This window comes from Micropterus salmoides, unplaced genomic scaffold (genome assembly GCF_014851395.1).
Source record: "Micropterus salmoides isolate LMB-PRFRI ecotype aquatic unplaced genomic scaffold, ASM1485139v1 Ms_hic_scaffold_9, whole genome shotgun sequence".
Lineage (NCBI taxonomy): Eukaryota > Metazoa > Chordata > Actinopteri > Centrarchiformes > Centrarchidae > Micropterus > Micropterus salmoides.
Window position 1 is genome coordinate 4,510,592 of NW_024044681.1, and position 19,725 is coordinate 4,530,316.

A 19,725-nucleotide genomic window follows, 5' to 3' on the forward strand; every position below is an offset into this window, starting at 1 on the left:
ATCTCAGACCTCTGCACTTAGTCCCCAGACCTCTGCACTTAGTCCTCAGACCTCTGCACTTAGTCCTCAGACCTCTGCACCTTGTTGTCAGACCTCTGCACTTAGTCGTCAGACCTCTGCACTTAGTCCCCAGACCTCTGCACTTAGTCCCCAGACCTCTGCACTTAGTCCCCAGACCTCTGCACTTAGTAGTCAGACCTCTGCACTTAGTAGTCAGACCTCTGCACCTTGTTCTCAGACCTCTGCAACTAGTCCCCAGACCTCTGCACCTTGTTCTCAGACCTCTGCACCTTGTTCTCAGACTTCTGCACTTAGTCCCCAGACCTCTGCACCTTGTTCTCAGACCTCTGCACTTAGTCCCCAGACCTCTGCACCTAGTCCCCAGACCTCTGCACTTAGTCCCCAGACCTCTGCAACTAGTCCCCAGACCTCTGCACCTTGTTCTCAGACCTCTGCAACTAGTCCCCAGACCTCTGCACCTTGTTCTCAGACTTCTGCACTTAGTCCCCAGACCTCTGCAACTAGTCCCCAGACCTCTGGAACTAGTCCCCAGACCTCTGCACCTTGTTCTCAGACCTCTGCACCTTGTTCTCAGACCTCTGCACCTTGTTCTCAGACCTCTGCACCTTGATCTCAGACCTCTGCACTTAGTCCCCAGACCTCTGCACCTTGTTCTCAGACCTCTGCACCTTGTTCTCAGACCTCTGCACTTAGTCCCCAGACCTCTGCACTTAGTCCCCAGACCTCTGCACTTAGTCCCCAGACCTCTGCACCTTGTTCTCAGACCTCTGCACCTTGTTCTCAGACCTCTGCACTTAGTCCCCAGACCTCTGCAACTAGTCCCCAGACCTCTGCACCTTGTTCTCAGACCTCTGCACCTTGTTCTCAGACCTCTGCACCTTGTTCTCAGACCTCTGCACCTTGTTCTCAGACCTCTGCACCTTGTTCTCAGACCTCTGCACTTGGTCCCCAGACCTCTGCAACTAGTCCCCAGACCTCTGCACTTAGTCCTCAGACCTCTGCACTTAGTCCCCAGAACTCTGCACTTAGTCCTCAGACCTCTGCACCTTGTTCTCAGACCTCTGCAACTAGTCCCCAGACCTCTGCACTTAGTCCCCAGACCTCTGCACCTTGTTCTCAGACCTCTGCACTTAGTCCCCAGACCTCTGCACCTTGTTCTCAGACCTCTGCACCTTGTTCTCAGACCTCTGCACCTTGTTCTCAGTCCTCTGCACCTTGTTCTCAGACCTCTGCACTTGGTCCCCAGACCTCTGCACTTAGTCCCCAGATCTCTGCACATAGTCCCCAGAACTCTGCACTTAGTCCCCAGACCTCTGCACCTTGTTCTCAGACCTCTGCACTTAGTCCCCAGACCTCTGCACCTTGTTCTCAGACCTCTGCACTTAGTCCCCAGACCTCTGCACTAGTCCCCAGACCTCTGCACCTTGTTCTCAAACCTCTGCACCTTGTTCTCAGACCTCTGCACCCTGTTCTCAGACCTCTGCACCTAGTCCCCAGACCTCTGCACCTTGTTCTCAGACCTCTGCACCTTGTTCTCAGACCTCTGCACTTAGTCCCCAGACCTCTGCACCTAGTCCCCAGACCTCTGCACTTAGTCCCCAGACCTCTGCACCTTGTTCTCAGACCACTGGAACTAGTCCCCAGACCTCTGCACCTTGTTCTCAGACCTCTGCACCTTGTTCTCAGACTTCTGCACTTAGTCCCCAGACCTCTGCACCCTGTTCTCAGACCTCTGCACTTAGTCCCCAGACCTCTGCACCTTGTTCTCAGACCTCTGCACTATTGGTCAGACCTCTGGACCTTGTTCTCAGACCTCTGCACCTTGATCTCAGACCTCTGCACTTAGTCCCCAGACCTCTGCACTTAGTCCCCAGACCTCTGCACTTAGTCCCCAGACCTCTGCACTTAGTCCCCAGACCTCTGCACCTTGTTCTCAGACCTCTGCAACTAGTCCCCAGACCTCTGCACCTTGTTCTCAGACCTCTACACCTTGTTCTCAGACCTCTGCACCCTGTTCTCAGACCTCTGCAACTAGTCCCCAGACCTCGGCACTTAGTCCTCAGACCTCGGCACTTAGTCCTCAGACCTCGGCACTTGGTCCCCAGACCTCTGCACTTGGTCCCCAGACCTCTGCACTTAGTCCCCAGACCTCTGCACTTAGTAGTCAGACCTCTGGACCTTGTTCTCAGACCTCTGCAACTAGTCCCCAGACCTCTGCACTTAGTAGTCAGACCTCTGCACCTTGTTCTCAGACCTCTGCAACTAGTCCTTAGACCTCTGCACTTAGTCCTCAGACCTCTGCACTTAGTCCTCAGACCTCTGCACTTAGTCCTCAGACCTCTGCACCTTGTTGTCAGACCTCTGCACTTAGTCGTCAGACCTCTGCACTTAGTCGTCAGACCTCTGCACTTAGTAGTCAGACCTCTGCACTTAGTCCTCAGACCTCTGCACTTAGTAGTCAGACCTCTGCACCTTGTTCTCAGACCTCTGCACTTAGTCCCCAGACCTCTGCAACTAGTCCCCAGACCTCTGCACTTAGTCCCCAGACCTCTGCACCTAGTCCCCAGACCTCTGCACCTAGTCCCCAGACCTCTGCACCTAGTCCCCAGACCTCTGCACCTTGTTCTCAGACCTCTGCACCTTGTTCTCAGGCCTCTGCACCCTGTTCTCAGACCTCTGCACCTAGTCCCCAGACCTCTGCACCTTGTTCTCAGACCTCTGCACCTTGTTCTCAGACCTCTGCACTTAGTCCCCAGACCTCTGCAACTAGTCCCCAGACCTCTGCACTTAGTCCCCAGACCTCTGCACCTTGTTCTCAGACCTCTGCAACTAGTCCCCAGACCTCTGCACCTTGTTCTCAGACTTCTGCACTTAGTCCCCAGACCTCTGCACCCTGTTCTCAGACCTCTGCACTTAGTCCCCAGACCTCTGCACCTTGATCTCAGACCTCTGCACTTAGTCCCCAGACCTCTGCACTTAGTCCTCAGACCTCTGCACTTAGTCCTCAGACCTCTGCACCTTGTTGTCAGACCTCTGCACTTAGTCGTCAGACCTCTGCACTTAGTCCCCAGACCTCTGCACTTAGTCCCCAGACCTCTGCACTTAGTCCCCAGACCTCTGCACTTAGTAGTCAGACCTCTGCACTTAGTAGTCAGACCTCTGCACCTTGTTCTCAGACCTCTGCAACTAGTCCCCAGACCTCTGCACCTTGTTCTCAGACCTCTGCACCTTGTTCTCAGACTTCTGCACTTAGTCCCCAGACCTCTGCACCTTGTTCTCAGACCTCTGCACTTAGTCCCCAGACCTCTGCACCTAGTCCCCAGACCTCTGCACTTAGTCCCCAGACCTCTGCAACTAGTCCCCAGACCTCTGCACCTTGTTCTCAGACCTCTGCAACTAGTCCCCAGACCTCTGCACCTTGTTCTCAGACTTCTGCACTTAGTCCCCAGACCTCTGCAACTAGTCCCAGACCTCTGGAACTAGTCCCCAGACCTCTGCACCTTGTTCTCAGACCTCTGCACCTTGTTCTCAGACCTCTGCACCTTGTTCTCAGACCTCTGCACCCTGTTCTCAGACCTCTGCACCTAGTCCCCAGACCTCTGCACCTTGTTCTCAGACCTCTGCACCTTGTTCTCAGACCTCTGCACTTAGTCCCCAGACCTCTGCACTTAGTCCCCAGACCTCTGCACTTAGTCCCCAGACCTCTGCACCTTGTTCTCAGACCTCTGCACCTTGTTCTCAGACCTCTGCACTTAGTCCCCAGACCTCTGCAACTAGTCCCCAGACCTCTGCACCTTGTTCTCAGACCTCTGCACCTTGTTCTCAGACCTCTGCACCTTGTTCTCAGACCTCTGCACTTGGTCCCCAGACCTCTGCAACTAGTCCCCAGACCTCTGCACTTAGTCCTCAGACCTCTGCACTTAGTCCCCAGAACTCTGCACTTAGTCCTCAGACCTCTGCACTTAGTCCTCAGACCTCGGCACTTAGTCCTCAGACCTCTGCAACTAGTCCCCAGACCTCTGCACCTTGTTCTCAGACCTCTGCACCTTGTTCTCAGACCTCTGCACCTTGTTCTCAGACCTCTGCACCTTGTTCTCAGACCTCTGCACTTGGTCCCCAGACCTCTGCAACTAGTCCCCAGACCTCTGCACTTAGTCCTCAGACCTCTGCACTTAGTCCTCAGACCTCGGCACTTAGTCCTCAGACCTCTGCACTTAGTCCTCAGACCTCTGCACTTAGTCCCAGACCTCTGCACTTAGTCCCCAGACCTCTGCACTTAGTCCTCAGACCTCTGCACTTAGTCCCCAGACCTCTGCACTTAGTCCCCAGACCTCTGCACTTAGTCCAGACCTCTGCACTTAGTAGTCAGACCTCGGACCTTGTTCTCAGACCTCTGCAACTAGTCCCCAGACCTCTGCACTTAGTAGTCAGACCTCTGCACCTTGTTCTCAGACCTCTGCAACTAGTCCTTAGACCTCTGCACTTAGTCCCCAGACCTCTGCACTTAGTCCCCAGACCTCTGCACCTAGTCCCCAGACCTCTGCACCTAGTCCCCAGACCTCTGCACCTTGTTCTCAGACCTCTGCACCTTGTTCTCAGGCCTCTGCACCCTGTTCTCAGACCTCTGCACCTAGTCCCCAGACCTCTGCACCTTGTTCTCAGACCTCTGCACCTTGTTCTCAGACCTCTGCAACTAGTCCCCAGACCTCTGCACCTTGTTCTCAGACTTCTGCACTTAGTCCCCAGACCTCTGCACCTGTTCTCAGACCTCTGCACTTAGTCCCCAGACCTCTGCACCTTGATCTCAGACTCTGCATTTAGTCCCCAGACCTCTGCACTTAGTCCTCAGACCTCTGCACTTAGTCCGCAGACCTCTGCACCTTGTTGTCAGACCTCTGCACTTAGTCGTCAGACCTCTGCAACTAGTCCCCAGACCTCTGCACTTAGTCCCCAGACCTCTGCACTTAGTAGTCAGACCTCTGCACTTAGTAGTCAGACCTCTGCACCTTGTTCTCAGACCTCTGCACCTTGTTCTCAGACCTCTGCACCTAGTCCCCAGACCTCTGCACTTAGTCCCCAGACCTCTGCACTTAGTAGTCAGACCTCTGGACCTTGTTCTCAGACCTCTGCAACTAGTCCCCAGACCTCTGCACTTAGTAGTCAGACCTCTGCACCTTGTTCTCAGACCTCTGCAACTAGTCCTTAGACCTCTGCACTTAGTCCTCAGACCTCTGCACTTAGTCCTCAGACCTCTGCACTTAGTCCTCAGACCTCTGCACCTTGTTGTCAGACCTCTGCACTTAGTCCCCAGACCTCTGCACTTAGTCCCCAGACCTCTGCACTTAGTAGTCAGACCTCTGCACTTAGTAGTCAGACCTCTGCACTTAGTAGTCAGACCTCTGCACTTAGTAGTCAGACCTCTGCACCTTGTTCTCAGACCTCTGCACTTAGTCCCCAGACCTCTGCACTTAGTCCCCAGACCTCTGCACTTAGTCCCCAGACCTCTGCACCTTGTTCTCAGACCTCTGCACCTAGTCCCCAGACCTCTGCACCTAGTCCCCAGACCTCTGCACCTAGTCCCCAGACCTCTGCAACTAGTCCCCAGACCTCTGCACCTTGTTCTCAGACCTCTGCACCTTGTTCTCAGACCTCTGCACCTTGTTCTCAGACCTCTGCACCTTGTTCTCAGACCTCTGCACCTTGTTCTCAGACCTCTGCACTTAGTCCCCAGACCTCTGCAACTAGTCCCCAGACCTCTGCACTTAGTCCCCAGACCTCTGCACCTTGTTCTCAGACCTCTGCAACTAGTCCCCAGACCTCTGCACCTTGTTCTCAGACCTCTGCACCTTGTTCTCAGACTTCTGCACTTAGTCCCCAGACCTCTGCACCTTGTTCTCAGACCTCTGCACTTAGTCCCCAGACCTCTGCACCTTGTTCTCAGACCTCTGCACTTAGTCCCCAGACCTCTGCACCTTGATCTCAGACCTCTGCACCTTGTTCTCCGACCTCTGCACTTAGTCCCCAGACCTCTGCACTTAGTCCCCAGACCTCTGCACTTAGTCCCCAGACCTCTGCACTAGTCCCCAGACCTCTGCACCTTGTTCTCAGACCTCTGCACTTAGTCCAGACCTCTGCACCTTGTTCTCAGACCTCTGCACTTAGTCCCCAGACGTCTGCACCTTGTTCTCAGACCTCTGCACCTTGTTCTCCGACCTCTGCACTTAGTCCCCAGACCTCTGCACTTAGTCCCCAGACCTCTGCACTTAGTCCCAAGACCTCTGCACCTTGTTCTCAGACCTCTGCACTTAGTCCTCAGACCTCTACACCTTGTTCTCAGACCTCTGCACTTAGTCCCCAGACCTCTGCACTTAGTCCTCAGACCTCTGCACTTAGTCCTCAGACCTCTGCACCTTGTTCTCAGACCTCTGCACTTAGTCCCCAGACCTCTGCACTTAGTCCCCAGACCTCTGCACTTAGTAGTCAGACCTCTGCACCTTGTTCTCAGACCTCTGCAACTAGTCCCCAGACCTCTGCACTTAGTAGTCAGACCTCTGCAACTAGTCCTTAGACCTCTGCACTTAGTCCCCAGACCTCTGGACCTTGTTCTCAGACCTCTGCACTTAGTCCCCAGACCTCTGCACTTAGTCCGCAGACCTCTGCACCTTGTTCTCAGACCTCTGCACTTAGTCCCCAGACCTCTGCAACTAGTCCCCAGACCTCTGCAACTAGTCCCCAGACCTCTGCAACTAGTCCCCAGACCTCTGCAACTAGTCCCCAGACCTCTGCAACTAGTCCCCAGACCTCTGCACCTTGTTCTCAGACCTCTGCAACTAGTCCTCAGACCTCTGCACCTTGTTCTCAGACTTCTGCACTTTGTTCTCAGACCTCTGCAACTAGTCCCCAGACCTCTGCACCTTGTTCTCAGACCTCTGCAACTAGTCCCCAGACCTCTGCACCTTGTTCTCAGACCTCTGCAACCAGTCCCCAGACCTCTGCACCTTGTTCTCAGACCTCTGCACCTAGTCCTCAGACCTCTGCAACTAGTCCTCAGACCTCTGCACCTTGTTCTCAGACTTCTGCACTTTGTTCTTAGACTTCTGCAGTTAGCCCTCACCGGAGCTGCAGGTAGAACCACTCCTGAACTCGCTATGCATTTATAGAATTCCCCAGCGGTCCAACTCACCGGCTGTCCGTACTCCACCCAGTTCCCGTGGTCCCCCTTGTAGTACCACAGCCACTGAGTGGTCAGGATGTAATGGGGCGGCTTCGTAACTGAGGAAACCGTGGAGAGGCGGCGAACGGGGTGCGACGCCTGACTCATGGTCAGGAAGTCAACGGGCCGATCGCCACAGCTGCAGAGATCAGAGTAAAGAAAAGTTTCAGTCAACAGCTGATGATCTTCATACCTGGATAAAGGTTCGAAGTGACGTCTGACCTCTTTGTCTTAGAGGGGTCACAGAAATCTTTCTCAATGTCCTCCATGTTCTGCAGGTCTGTCCAGGTGACACCATCAAACACCTCCCACTTGTAGGGCAGGCAGAAGTGAACACGGCGGCACTCATCTACACAGAGAGACGAGAACCTCAACTACAGAACACCAGAACTTAAAATGTGAAAAGCCCAGAGGTGGAAAGAGTACAAAAATATTCTACTTAAGTAAAAGTACCATTACTTTGATGAACTTTTACTTAAGTGCAAGTAAAAAGTAGCTCAGTTCAAATGTACTCAGAGAGTAAAAGTTACTTTTTAACTCCTGAAATAACTTATTTGTACTGATTTAATATCTTATCTATACCTATTCTTAGTTAATTAAATTGCAGTCTTTTGCGATTTGATAAGGGAACAAAACCATATGGCACTTTCAATTTTAGGTGACAGATACTTTGCCAAATCAATGACGTTTAACGTTATGAGAAGTTTGAGAATGTTTTCACTTTATTAGGAAACTGTGGCGCAACAGATCGGACTCTGGCGGGACGCACTGGACTGTATATGAAGTCACGTCCCTATTTACATTCAAACAGGCGGTTAGCGTTAGTGTAATAAATAACTAGTTACAGTGAGGAAAATAAGTATTTGAACACCCTGCTATTTTGCAAGTTCTCCCACTTAGAAATCATGGAGGGGTCTGAAATTGTCATCGTAGGTGCATGTCCACTGTGAGAGACAATCTAAAAAACAAAATCCAGAAATCACAATGTATGATTTTTTAACTATTTACTTGTATGATACAGCTGCAAATAAGTATTTGAACACCTGTCTATCAGCTAGAATTCTGACTCTCAAAGACCTGTTAGTCTGCCTTCAAAATGTCCACCTCCACTCCATTTATTATCCTAAATTAGATGCACCTGTTTGAGGTCGTTAGCTGCATAAAGACACCTGTCCACCCCATACAATCAGTAAGAATCCAACTACTAACATGGCCAAGACCAAAGAGCTGTCCAAAGACACTAGAGACAAAATTGTACACCTCCACAAGGCTGGAAAGGGCTACGGGGAAATTGCCAAGCAGCTTGGTGAAAAAAGGTCCACTGTTGGAGCAATCATTAGAAAATGGAAGAAGCTAAACATGACTGTCAATCTCCCTCGGACTGGGCTCCATGCAAGATCTCACCTCGTGGGGTCTCAATGATCCTAAGAAAGGTGAGAAATCAGCCCAGAACTACACGGGAGGAGCGGTCAATGACCTGAAAAGAGCTGGGACCACCGTTTCCAAGGTTACTGTTGGTAATACACTAAGACGTCATGGTTTGAAATCACGCATGGCACGGAAGGTTCCCCTGCTTAAACCAGCACATGTCAAGGCCCGTCTTCAGTTTGCCAATGACCATTTGGATGATCCAGAGGAGTCATGGGAGAAAGTCATGTGGTCAGATGAGACCAAAATAGAACTTTTTGGTCATAATTCCACTAACCGTGTTTGGAGGAAGAAGAATGATGAGTACCATCCCAAGAACAGCATCCCTACTGTGAAGCATGGGGGTGGTAGCATCATGCTTTGGGGGTGTTTTTCTGCACATGGGACAGGGCGACTGCACTGTATTAAGGAGAGGATGACCGGGGCCATGTATGAACAACCTCCTTCCCTCAGTTAGAGCATTGAAGATGGGTCGAGGCCGGGTCTTCCAACATGACAATGACCCGAAGCACACAGCCAGGATAACCAAGGAGTGGCTCTGTAAGAAGCATTTCAAGGTTCTGGCGTGGCCTAGCCAGTCTCCAGACCTAAACCCAATAGAGAATCTTTGGAGGGAGCTCAAACTCCGTGTTTCTCAGCGACAGCCCAGAAACCTGACTGATCTAGAGAAGATCTGTGTGGAGGAGTGGGCCAAAATCCCTCCTGCAGTGCAAACCTGCTGAAAAACTACAGGAAACGTTTGACCAAACAAAGGCTACTGTACCAAATATTAGCATTGATTTTCTCAGGTGTTCAAATACTTATTTGCAGCTGTATCATACAAATAAATAGTTTAAAAAAAATCATACATTGTGATTTCTGGATTTTTTTTTTTTGTTTTAGATTGTCTCTCACAGTGGACATGCACCTGCGATGACAATTTCAGACCCCTCCATGATTTCTAAGTGGGAGAACTTGCAAAATAGCAGGGTGTTCAAATACTTATTTTCCTCACTGTACCAGCAGGTAGCTAATGCTAACCAGTATTGTCATACACCAATGTTTTTTGGCTATTTGGAGCAAAGAATCCAACCAAACTATGAAAACTTATTTTTAACCACCAATGGAAGAAGGCTATTATTTTACTGACCTCTGCATCAGGGGTCCTCAGCTACATTTGTTCTAAGCAGACACTGCAGGGGCCAGACTGTCAAAAACATTTGTAATTGCCATTTTACTGTTCAATATTTTCAACGTTTTTACTAGCTTCTATCAGTGTGAACACACTCCTTAAAAACATGGTTGGCCTAAATCCATCAGGACAAATCTACACGAGCCAACTGAACGAGAAAACGCTCTCAGAGCGCAGCCGAGGACTGATGGTTAGAATATTGTAAATGTAATTCTGCATTAATTACCTGGCTTTGACGCGATTATGCAGCTGCCCGTTATTGTGCATGAGACACCTGTAGTTACTACGGTAACAGCAGATGCCTTTTAATGCCACAGGGCTCAGAGTCTGGAGCAGCTAAACAAACTACTGTCGGGCAGTTATTGGTATTTTAAGTCCTGATCTGACTGTGAGTCTGAAGGAGCTGGTCACCTGGCTGAGCAGGTGGAGGCGTGCAGCTCTTTATCTGACAGCTCGCTGAGTCTGCTGCTGCTTTACTCACTGCAACATTTCAGCGCTGATCTCACTTAGACAGATTGCATTTCTTGACTACTTCAAAATAAAGGTCAACCTGTGTTTCGCCAGTTAGATGCTTTTAATGTGAAGCTGCAGCAGCAGGAAATGTTCAGTTTGCATCAGCCCCAACTTAATACAGATTTTTTCACACTTGACTCTGCATCATGATAAAGCCGCTGCTCTCTTGTACTTGAAGCCAAAGTTTTAAACTCCGTAACCGATGTGATTGAAAATGTAGCGAAGGACAAAACTTTAAACAAAACATACTTAACAAAAAGTAAATTAAAGATTTAAAAAACCACTTCAAAAAGTACAAGTACACAAAAAAGCTACTCAATTACAGTAACGTGAGTGTAAATCGTTACACTCCACCTCTGGAAAAGGCTTCTATTAAAAAATAATTTTATTCAGCCTGCATGCCAACAACGTCACAGATCATCCGGTAACGAGTGTATGAACCAGTAAAACATTATCCAACAAATTAAAGCTGATGATATAAACACTATATTTATATATAAAAAATTACATAAAACTACCAAAATGAGTTGAAAATAAAATGTGTGTGAGTGAGCTCTGTGTGCAAAAGATATTTTTAAATGAAAAAAGAATCCAAACATTTCATGATGGATATTGGAGAGAATTTATTGTTGTTACACATTTAAAAGAACAAATAATGATTTTAGAGGGAGAATCTGTCTAAGCAGTTTAACCACGCAGAAGGAAAAATAATGTGTAAAAAAATTCCTCTATGTAGGAACAAATATCACAATGTTTGTTAGAGTAAAGAAATGACTGAAAGCGATAATTATTATTCATTTAAGTGAATGATGGGATTGTTCCTGAAGAGACTCTGAGAGAAGAAGAGTGTGAACGTTGCTGCTCTCTAGTGGGTTTTAAAGGGAACTGCAGGACGAGCTGAGGTGAAGCCACAGCTGATCACAGGACAGAATCAGTCTGATGAAGACGAAGATCTACTATCAAGATGAAAATACGCGGAACTGTCTTTACATGTAGATCAAGCAGAATTATCTGAGAAACTACTGTGTTAATTAAAGGTGAACTTAGTTTTCTAGACTTTAAATACTTTAAATTCCACCTTCAGTGGAAGCCACTCCCTCTCTTCTCTCAGCATTTCACAAACAAATGCTACTGGCTTGGTCTTTCATTTTTTCTCTCCTCATAGGTTTTATATTTGGAACAACACATATATTGTTTTACATTTTCTTTCTACAGCGGTATGACAAAAACATTTTTATTCTAAATAAATTATTCATCCAGCTTTTAACTACAGTGAGTTAATTCATCACTGTGGTCTCCCTGAGTCTCCATCGTCTTCATTTGGCCATCATTTCACTTCCTAAAGACTTTAATGGATTTGATGACGACACTGTTGTTGGGACAATTTATTTTTCACTGCAAACTAAAACTAAGAATAAGGCAGTTCGTCAACGTTTTTTCAATTCAACAATTCCTTAGCAGAACACCTGCTGCTTTTTCGTACTGCTCCTGTTACGGAGAGATGTGTTGGGAAAAAGTTTTTTGAACCAACAAAGTTAAAGAGATCTCTTTTTAAATGCTTCACAGGTTTTACCAAACGACCCGTTACCCGCAAAAACAGAAAAAAAACTCAAGCGAAGCGCTGGCACATTTATTTTGTCCTCGCCCACGTACCAAGAAACTTTGGAACAGATCGTTATTGCTGTTTGTATTTACCCTCAATCTGCATTAGGCTGGGAAAATTCTTTGGATTCACTGAAGATGACAGAAATTAATTGTAGTGAACAACGGTGTGGATTTGTGCATTTTATATTGAATAAATTGGAGCTATGGGGCCTGACTGTTAAACTGACAAAGGGACACAAACCAGCGATTAGCATTTCCCTGAACAGCCTATCAAAACTGCCCCCCCCCCACACACACACGTAATCGTGGCAACTGACTTTGCTCGGTGTTTCATTACCCCATCAAAAGAAAACCCCTGTCTCACCCAAGTTGTGACATAACCCAGAAAGCCAAACTTTAAATAACCAAAGACTGCTGTCTCCAAAGACTCAGAGCATTTAATTAAATCTTTAGTTACCTGATTACGTTTGCCTCTATTTGAGTAGTTATGTTAACATGTTGTTGCTATCTGTTGTTGATATTAGTGCTGGAAAGAATCTAAATAAGTTACTTTTGCAGTGTTTTTATTTTCAGCAAGACACTCCTTCATCTAATGTAATCAATGCTTGTTCATAATACTTTCATACAAAATTCCTTTAGAAATGATGATAAAGGAATGTTTTACTATACTCTTAATCGCCAGCTTGAATTTAAGGATGAATCAACAATATTCCCAGTTCCTAAGGAGAGATGATCTTGGGTTAATCTAAGCTTTCCTCATGTAACCTGAGCTCCCCCAAGTGGACGAAATAAGTATTACATGCCCTCATCGGAAATGCCGTTAATGTATAAATATCCTGACCAATAATGTGACAATTGTTTCCTGTTACCAAATGCTTAACTTAGAACGGTACAACCGTTTGACCACTGAGGTTCGATTGTGGAAAATATTTGATTATAATATGCGCAAATACATTTATTTTCCTTTAGACATTAAGTTTAGAAAGTCGGTCCCTCGGGAAACCTGAAACGCCCCCTGGGGAACCACGCCCCAGGCAACAAAAGAGCGACACACGACGTCGCTCGCTCTCTTCTCGGCTCGCTCTGCTCTGCTCTCTGGACGCTTCGGCACGCGTCCGGCGTGCCTCGCCAGGCAACGCCCTAAGAGTTCGGCCAGTGCAACCAGCCCTTTGTTCGCTTGAAGCTACACACCTGAAGTGCCGCGACATCGATCTGCCTTCAGTTTGTTTTATTTTCTTTCTTTCTTTTGTTTGTTAAAGTTATGAGTCCGTTAAGTTACACTGGACTAATTCAGGAACGACCAAGTTCCATTTTTAAGCCTTTTTCGTTGAGCCAACTTCACCGAGGTCAGACCAAGCCACGTGGTCTCGCCAGCTACAACCAAGGAAACCTGCAAACAGCCGAATTGCCAGACACGGAGAACCCCGGAGAATCCCTAGCAAAAAGCCAGGATCGGGCAGCTAGCGTGGGACCCGTGCAACAGGCCAAAAGCAGGCTGTCGACAAGCAGTAAGACTTAACACACGTTCTGTGGTCAGAGATTTCCTTTTAACTCCTAAACTCATAGCGTTAGCTTACTTTCATTAGTTATTCTTTGCCGTATGAGTCAAATGCTTCCCACAATCGAACCTCCAGGCTCATTGTAATATAATCAAGAACTGTGTGTGTTGCCTATTTCCACGTCCCTGCCAAGAGAATTGACCCTTTAGATATGAGACTGACTGACTGATTTAAGATAATTGAACTGATCACTAGTAATAATTGTATAATTATTAAAAACTACCTAGAGGTCCGAAAACTCTAGGATTAAAACAACTCCGGTGGTGCCCTGAAACGAGGAATAAAATTTGATTTTATGAATATTAAAATTCATAATGGAGTATTAATTCTCATAAATTTATTAAAATTCATAACAAATCTAGGTTTGCTACATAATGTTCATGATTATTTTAATCAAACCTTATCTGAACAAGTTTAAAGTTTTTAAAAAAGCCAAGCTTGGAGCTGCCAATGATAAGCCACATATTCTTTCCATATCTAAAACAAAAAAGACCTTTACAAAATATTTATCTGAATCTCTTCTTGCTTTTGTTTGTAGGTACATTTCCTATTTGATAACCCCCTAACCTCCCAGACTCAACAGATGTGGAGAAGATGTTGTTCACCTGCTGAATAAAAAGAAGAAGAGGAAACATCAGGTGAGGAAGAGGAGGCTGAACTCACTGTGGAACTTGCAGCTGTTTCTGATGAAGTGCAGACAGATATCGTTGCTGTTGTCGCTCTGATCGGCAGGTTTACAAAAAGAATCTTTCTCTGACGGAAACACAAAGACGTGCAGAGTCAGCGGCGTGCACGGATCACCTGTGCAGCAGGTGTGACCAGGTGTGTTACTGTTACCTGTGGAGGCGGCAGCAGCCGTCAGCTGGTGGATGTTCCTGTAGATGAAGGGCAGCTCCTGGATGATGTCCTCTCTCAGTCCTTTCTTCAGAAGCAAGCGGCGGCTATGTTGCTCGATGGCGTGCTGCCGGTTACACTTAAGTCCGAACATGCAGTCGCCCTGAACAAAGTGCTGACACAAGTGAACTTTGGTGCAGTTCTCCTGGAAGGTGCAGCCGCCGTGAGGACCGGAGCCTTTGTTATAGTGCTGACACACCTGAGAGAGGACGACAGGAGGACAGGAGGACGCGTCATAGCGTCCGGAGGACAGACCAATGACTACACTGAAAAGAGTTTCCTTTAATTATCTGTTTTCATATGAACCCATCCTCGTGATTATTAGATAAAGATCTATGAGATTAATGCAGTATCTCACAGGAGAACCCCCCCCCCACATGTGTAAACATCTGATTCTATTTTTTCATGTGAAGACACTGAAGAAATGACCCTTTGCCCCAGTGTAAAGTAGTGAGCGTGCAGCTTGTATAACAGTATAAAGTAGTGAGCGTGCAGCTTGTATAACAGCGTAAAGTAGTGAGCGTGCAGCTTGTATAACAGCGTAAAGTAGTGAGCGTGCAGCTTGTATAACAGCGTAAAGTAGTGAGAGTACAGCTTGTATAACAGTGTAAAGTAGTGAGCGTACAGCTTGTATAACAGCGTAAAGTAGTGAGCGTACAGCTTGTATAACAGCGTAAAGTAGTGAGCGTGCAGCTTGTATAACAGCGTAAAGTAGTGAGCGTGCAGCTTGTATAACAGCGTAAAGTAGTGAGCGTACAGCTTGTATAACAGCGTAAAGTAGTGAGCGTACAGCTTGTATAACAGCGTAAAGTAGTGAGCGTGCAGCTTGTATAACAGCGTAAAGTAGTGAGCGTACAGCTTGTATAACAGCGTAAAGTAGTGAGCGTACAGCTTGTATAACAGCGTAAAGTAGTGAGCGTGCAGCTTGTATAACAGCGTAAAGTAGTGAGCGTGCAGCTTGTATAACAGCGTAAAGTAGTGAGCGTGCAGCTTGTATAACAGCGTAAAGTAGTGAGAGTACAGCTTGTATAACAGTGTAAAGTAGTGAGCGTACAGCTTGTATAACAGCGTAAAGTAGTGAGCGTACAGCTTGTATAACAGCGTAAAGTAGTGAGCGTACAGCTTGTATAACAGCGTAAAGTAGTGAGCGTGCAGCTTGTATAACAGCGTAAAGTAGTGAGCGTGCAGCTTGTATAACAGCGTAAAGTAGTGAGCGTGCAGCTTGTATAACAGCGTAAAGTAGTGAGCGTACAGCTTGTATAACAGTGTAAAGTAGTGAGCGTGCAGCTTGTATAACAGCGTAAAGTAGTGAGCGTACAGCTTGTATAACAGCGTAAAGTAGTGAGCGTACAGCTTGTATAACAGTGTAAAGTAGTGAGCGTGCAGCTTGTATAACAGCGTAAAGTAGTGAGCGTGCAGCTTGTATAACAGCGTAAAGTAGTGAGCGTACAGCTTGTATAACAGCGTAAAGTAGTGAGCGTGCAGCTTGTATAACAGTGTAAAGTAGTGAGCGTGCAGCTTGTATAACAGTGGAAAGTAGTGAGCGTGCAGCTTGTATAACAGTGTAAAGTAGTGAGCGTGCAGCTTGTATAACAGCGTAAAGTAGTGAGCGTGCAGCTTGTATAACAGCGTAAAGTAGTGAGCGTGCAGCTTGTATAACAGTGTAAAGTAGTGAGCGTACAGCTTGTATAACAGTGTAAAGTAGTGAGCGTGCAGCTTGTATAACAGATTTACACTGTTTTACAAGCTGTACGCTCACTACTTTACACTGGTGCAAAGGGTCATTTCTTCAGTGTCGTCACATGTGGGGGGTGGGGACTCACTTTTGAGAGAGCCTGTACATATTTACATACATCAGTTTCAGAGCGGGTAAAGGTCTCTTATTTATGAAATCCAGATGTGTTTCTGATGATATTGACTCTGTTAGCATCTGGATCCTGTGACTCTCACATTATGGCATCACAATATAAACATGCAGATCTGAGGTCACTGCAGGAGGAACTGTGTAAGTATGAGATCTCAAAATGGCACAAAAAAGTATAATGAGAATTATTTTTGATTAAATGACGAAATGTATTACAGGTGATTAACTTCGTTGTAATGAGTTATTACAGAAACGTGAACGAACCTGGACGTAGACAGAAATTTCCCTCAGTCACCTGGAAACTTTTACACTTTTTATTTTTTGTTTTTGGTCTTTTTTCTTTAACTTTGTTTAAAACTCAGCCTCTTCAGGGTTCTCTTCTTCTTCTTCTTCTTCTCTCTTCTTCACCTTTTCATTCTCACTGCGTTAACAGCTGAAGCCTGTTCTGACATTTGTTTTATCCAATCAGATTGCAGGATCCTCCTCTGTGTTCCCGTCCTCAGAAACCAGGACAGAAGCTAATCTGGCTCCTCCATCTCCGGAGGAGGAGGAAACGAGTGAAATGAGAGGAAGAGAAGAAACAAGCTGCAGTTTAAATAAAGAAGAAGAAGCTGTTTTGGACATTTTACAGTGTAGAAACACCTGCAGCGCCCTCTGGTGGAGACGCAGCTCAAACTACCTCTCTGTGTGTTTGTTTCTCACGGCCACCTGTAATCAGTGGGACAGGCGGGTTAGGTTTAGGCAATGTGTGTCAGGTGAGCGTCAGGTGAGCGTCAGGTGAGTGTCAGGTGAGCGTCAGGTGGGCCAGGTGAGTGTAAGGTGGGCCAGGTGAGTGTCAGGTGAGCGTCAGGTGAGCGTCAGGTGAGTGTCAGGTGAGCGTCAGGTGAGTGTCAGGTGAGTGTCAGGTGAGTGTCAGGTGAGCGTCAGGTGGGCCAGGTGAGCGTCAGGTGGGCCAGGTGAGCGTCAGGTGAGCGTCAGGTGGGCCAGGTGAGCGTCAGGTGAGCGTCAGGTGAGCGTCAGGTGAGTGTCAGGTGGGCCAGGTGAGCGTCAGGTGGGCCAGGTGAGCGTCAGGTGAGCGTCAGGTGAGCGTCAGGTGAGCGTCAGGTGAGCGTCAGGTGGGCCAGGTGAGTGTCAGGTGAGCGTCAGGTGAGCGTCAGGTGAGCGTCAGGTGAGCGTCAGGTGGGCGTCAGGTGAGCGTCAGGTGAGCGTCAGGTGAGTGTCAGGTGAGCGTCAGGTGGGCCAGGTGAGCGTCAGGTGGGCCAGGTGAGCGTCAGGTGAGCGTCAGGTGAGCGTCAGGTGGGCCAGGTGAGTGTCAGGTGGGCCAGGTGAGAGTCAGGCGAGCGTCAGGCGAGCGTCAGGTGAGCGTCAGGCGAGCGTCAGGTGAGCGTCAGGTGAGCGTCAGGTGGGCCAGGTGAGCGTCAGGTGAGCGTCAGGTGGGCCAGGTGAGCGTCAGGTGAGCGTCAGGTGAGTGTCAGGTGAGTGTCAGGTGGGCCAGGTGAGTGTCAGGTGAGTGTCAGGTGGGCCAGGTGAGTGTCAGGTGAGTGTCAGGTGAGTGTCAGGTGGGCCAGGTGAGTGTCAGGTGGGCGTCAGGTGAGCGTCAGGTGAGCGTCAGGTGAGTGTCAGGTGGGCCAGGTGAGTGTCAGGTGGGCCAGGTGAGCGTCAGGTGAGCGTCAGGTGAGTGTCAGGTGAGCGTCAGGTGGGCCAGGTGAGTGTCAGGTATGTGTCAGGTGAGCGTCAGGTGAGCGTCAGGTGAGCATCAGGTGTGTGTCAGTCAGGTGGGCCAGGTGAGCGTCAGGTGGGCCAGGTGAGCGTCAGGTGAGCGTCAGGTGAGCGTCAGGTGAGCGTCAGGTGGGCCAGGTGAGTGTCAGGTGAGTGTCAGGTGAGTGTCAGGTGAGTGTCAGGTGGGCCAGGTGAGTGTCAGGTGAGCGTCAGGTGAGCGTCAGGTGAGCATCAGGTGAGCGTCAGGTGAGCATCAGGTGAGCATCAGGTGTGTGTCAGTCAGGTGGGCCAGGTGTGTGTCAGGTGAGCGTCAGGTGAGCGTCAGGTGAGTGTCAGGTGGGCCAGTTGAGTGTCAGGTGGGCCAGGTGAGTGTCAGGTATGTGTCAGGTGAGCGTCAGGTGAGCATCAGGTGTGTGTCAGTCAGGTGGGCCAGGTGTGTGTCAGGGGTGTGTCAGGCGGTCCAGGTGTGTGTCAGGTGGGCCAGGTGTGTTACCTCTGGCAGGAGAGCAGGGTCGTTCTGCAGCAGCAGCAGGAACAGCTGGTCTTCGTTGAGCTCGTGCAGCGTGCACTCTCTCAGTAATCCGTAGTTGTGATCAGAGTAAATGTCGTGGGAGAATTTACACGACTTCCTGCGACAAACGACAGCAACGTCAACGAGATCAGACACGAGCTGCTCCGTGACACTACTTCATATTTACACAGGAAGCGGACACAACAGCAGCTATGAAACAAGTCAGCACAGCTTTGTCCTGATCGATCCCAACTCCATTTAGAAAACAGGCATTTTAAAAGATGTTTGTTTTCATCTCGCTGACAGACCTGACGAAGCATGAAGTCAGATGTTACACAAATCAGCATCATGATGGAGTTACTTCAGCTTCATTTTGATAATTTAATAAAGCACCTCAAAACAGCAGAGTACAGTGATGTCACTCAGCTAGCTCTCACACTTCATGTCAGTGTGCAACTGGATTATCACATTAAACACAAGTACTGGACCGGGACTCAGCAGATCCTCAACATTAAATGACTTTAGTTGTCCTCTCATCACATCACTGACGTTAGTTCACTTTCATTTCTCTGTAAATCAGGAAGCCTCACACACAGTCAGCTGTTCCGGTAACAAAAGGTCATGATGTCATCACCTGGATGTTTGTGTTTAACAGACTGAAGAAAATATATTCATGAGAGGAATGACTTTCTGCTGGATCACGCTGAGGTCCTACTGTGACCCTTTATCTCTTTACCTTCTGAATTTAAGGAGGATCTCTCCATCCTTTGTTCTTCAGAGGCTGAAACAGCTGTTTTTATACGACTGTTCAATTTGCTCTGATGTTCAGGATCAATAACACACCTTCTTTTACATAAATATACTTTATATATATATATATATATATTTGTGTGTGTGTGTGTGTGCGCGCGTGCTGCAGTTTCATTTCTGGCCCTCATGTTTACATAAACTCCGACTTGTTTCCCTCCTGTGTAATAAAACAGCTGATGTGCAGAGAAACTTTCTGTTTCCTTAACTTTCGATTCGTCTCTGCGCGGCTTGTTTGTATCACTCCGCAGGAAATAGTCCGCTTTCAGTTAGAAGTTTAATAAAACGGCGGAGCAGAGCGGAATCTATGGACATTTTACTGTGTTTTACAACTACGGAAACCTGGAAGCAAAGAGGCACCCAGCGGTTTAACTGACCAGGATCAAGTCCGGAGTTTCGGGCTGAACTTGTTGTTTTCTG

The 19,725-nt window shown here is 47.9% G+C and overlaps 1 protein-coding gene across 1 annotated transcript; it reads right to left on the reverse strand.

Annotated features, from left to right (window-relative positions):
- Positions 1 to 7,131: 7,131 nt before the first annotated feature.
- LOC119895452 (protein mono-ADP-ribosyltransferase PARP12-like) lies at positions 7,132 to 18,870 on the reverse strand. The gene is made up of 7 exons (XM_038708601.1): positions 18,860 to 18,870; positions 18,481 to 18,673; positions 14,348 to 14,603; positions 14,174 to 14,263; positions 7,457 to 7,583; positions 7,205 to 7,373; positions 7,132 to 7,140 (listed from the first exon to the last, which is right to left on the reverse strand). The coding sequence occupies exons 1-7, from the start codon at positions 18,868 to 18,870 to the stop codon at positions 7,132 to 7,134; spliced, it is 855 nt and encodes a 284-aa protein (XP_038564529.1).
- Positions 18,871 to 19,725: the final 855 nt, after the last annotated feature.

What these genes read in the sequence shown, in the direction of transcription:
- LOC119895452 (XM_038708601.1), bottom strand. An exon ending in AAACAGCTGCAAGTTCCACA is followed by an intron (nt 7,584 to 14,173) that starts GTGAGTTCAGCC and finishes CTCTCTGTGTAG; the next exon opens with ATGAGTGCCGCCGTGTTCAC. An exon ending in GACCCCTCTAAGACAAAGAG is followed by an intron (nt 7,374 to 7,456) that starts GTCAGACGTCAC and finishes TGATCTCTGCAG; the next exon opens with CTGTGGCGATCGGCCCGTTG.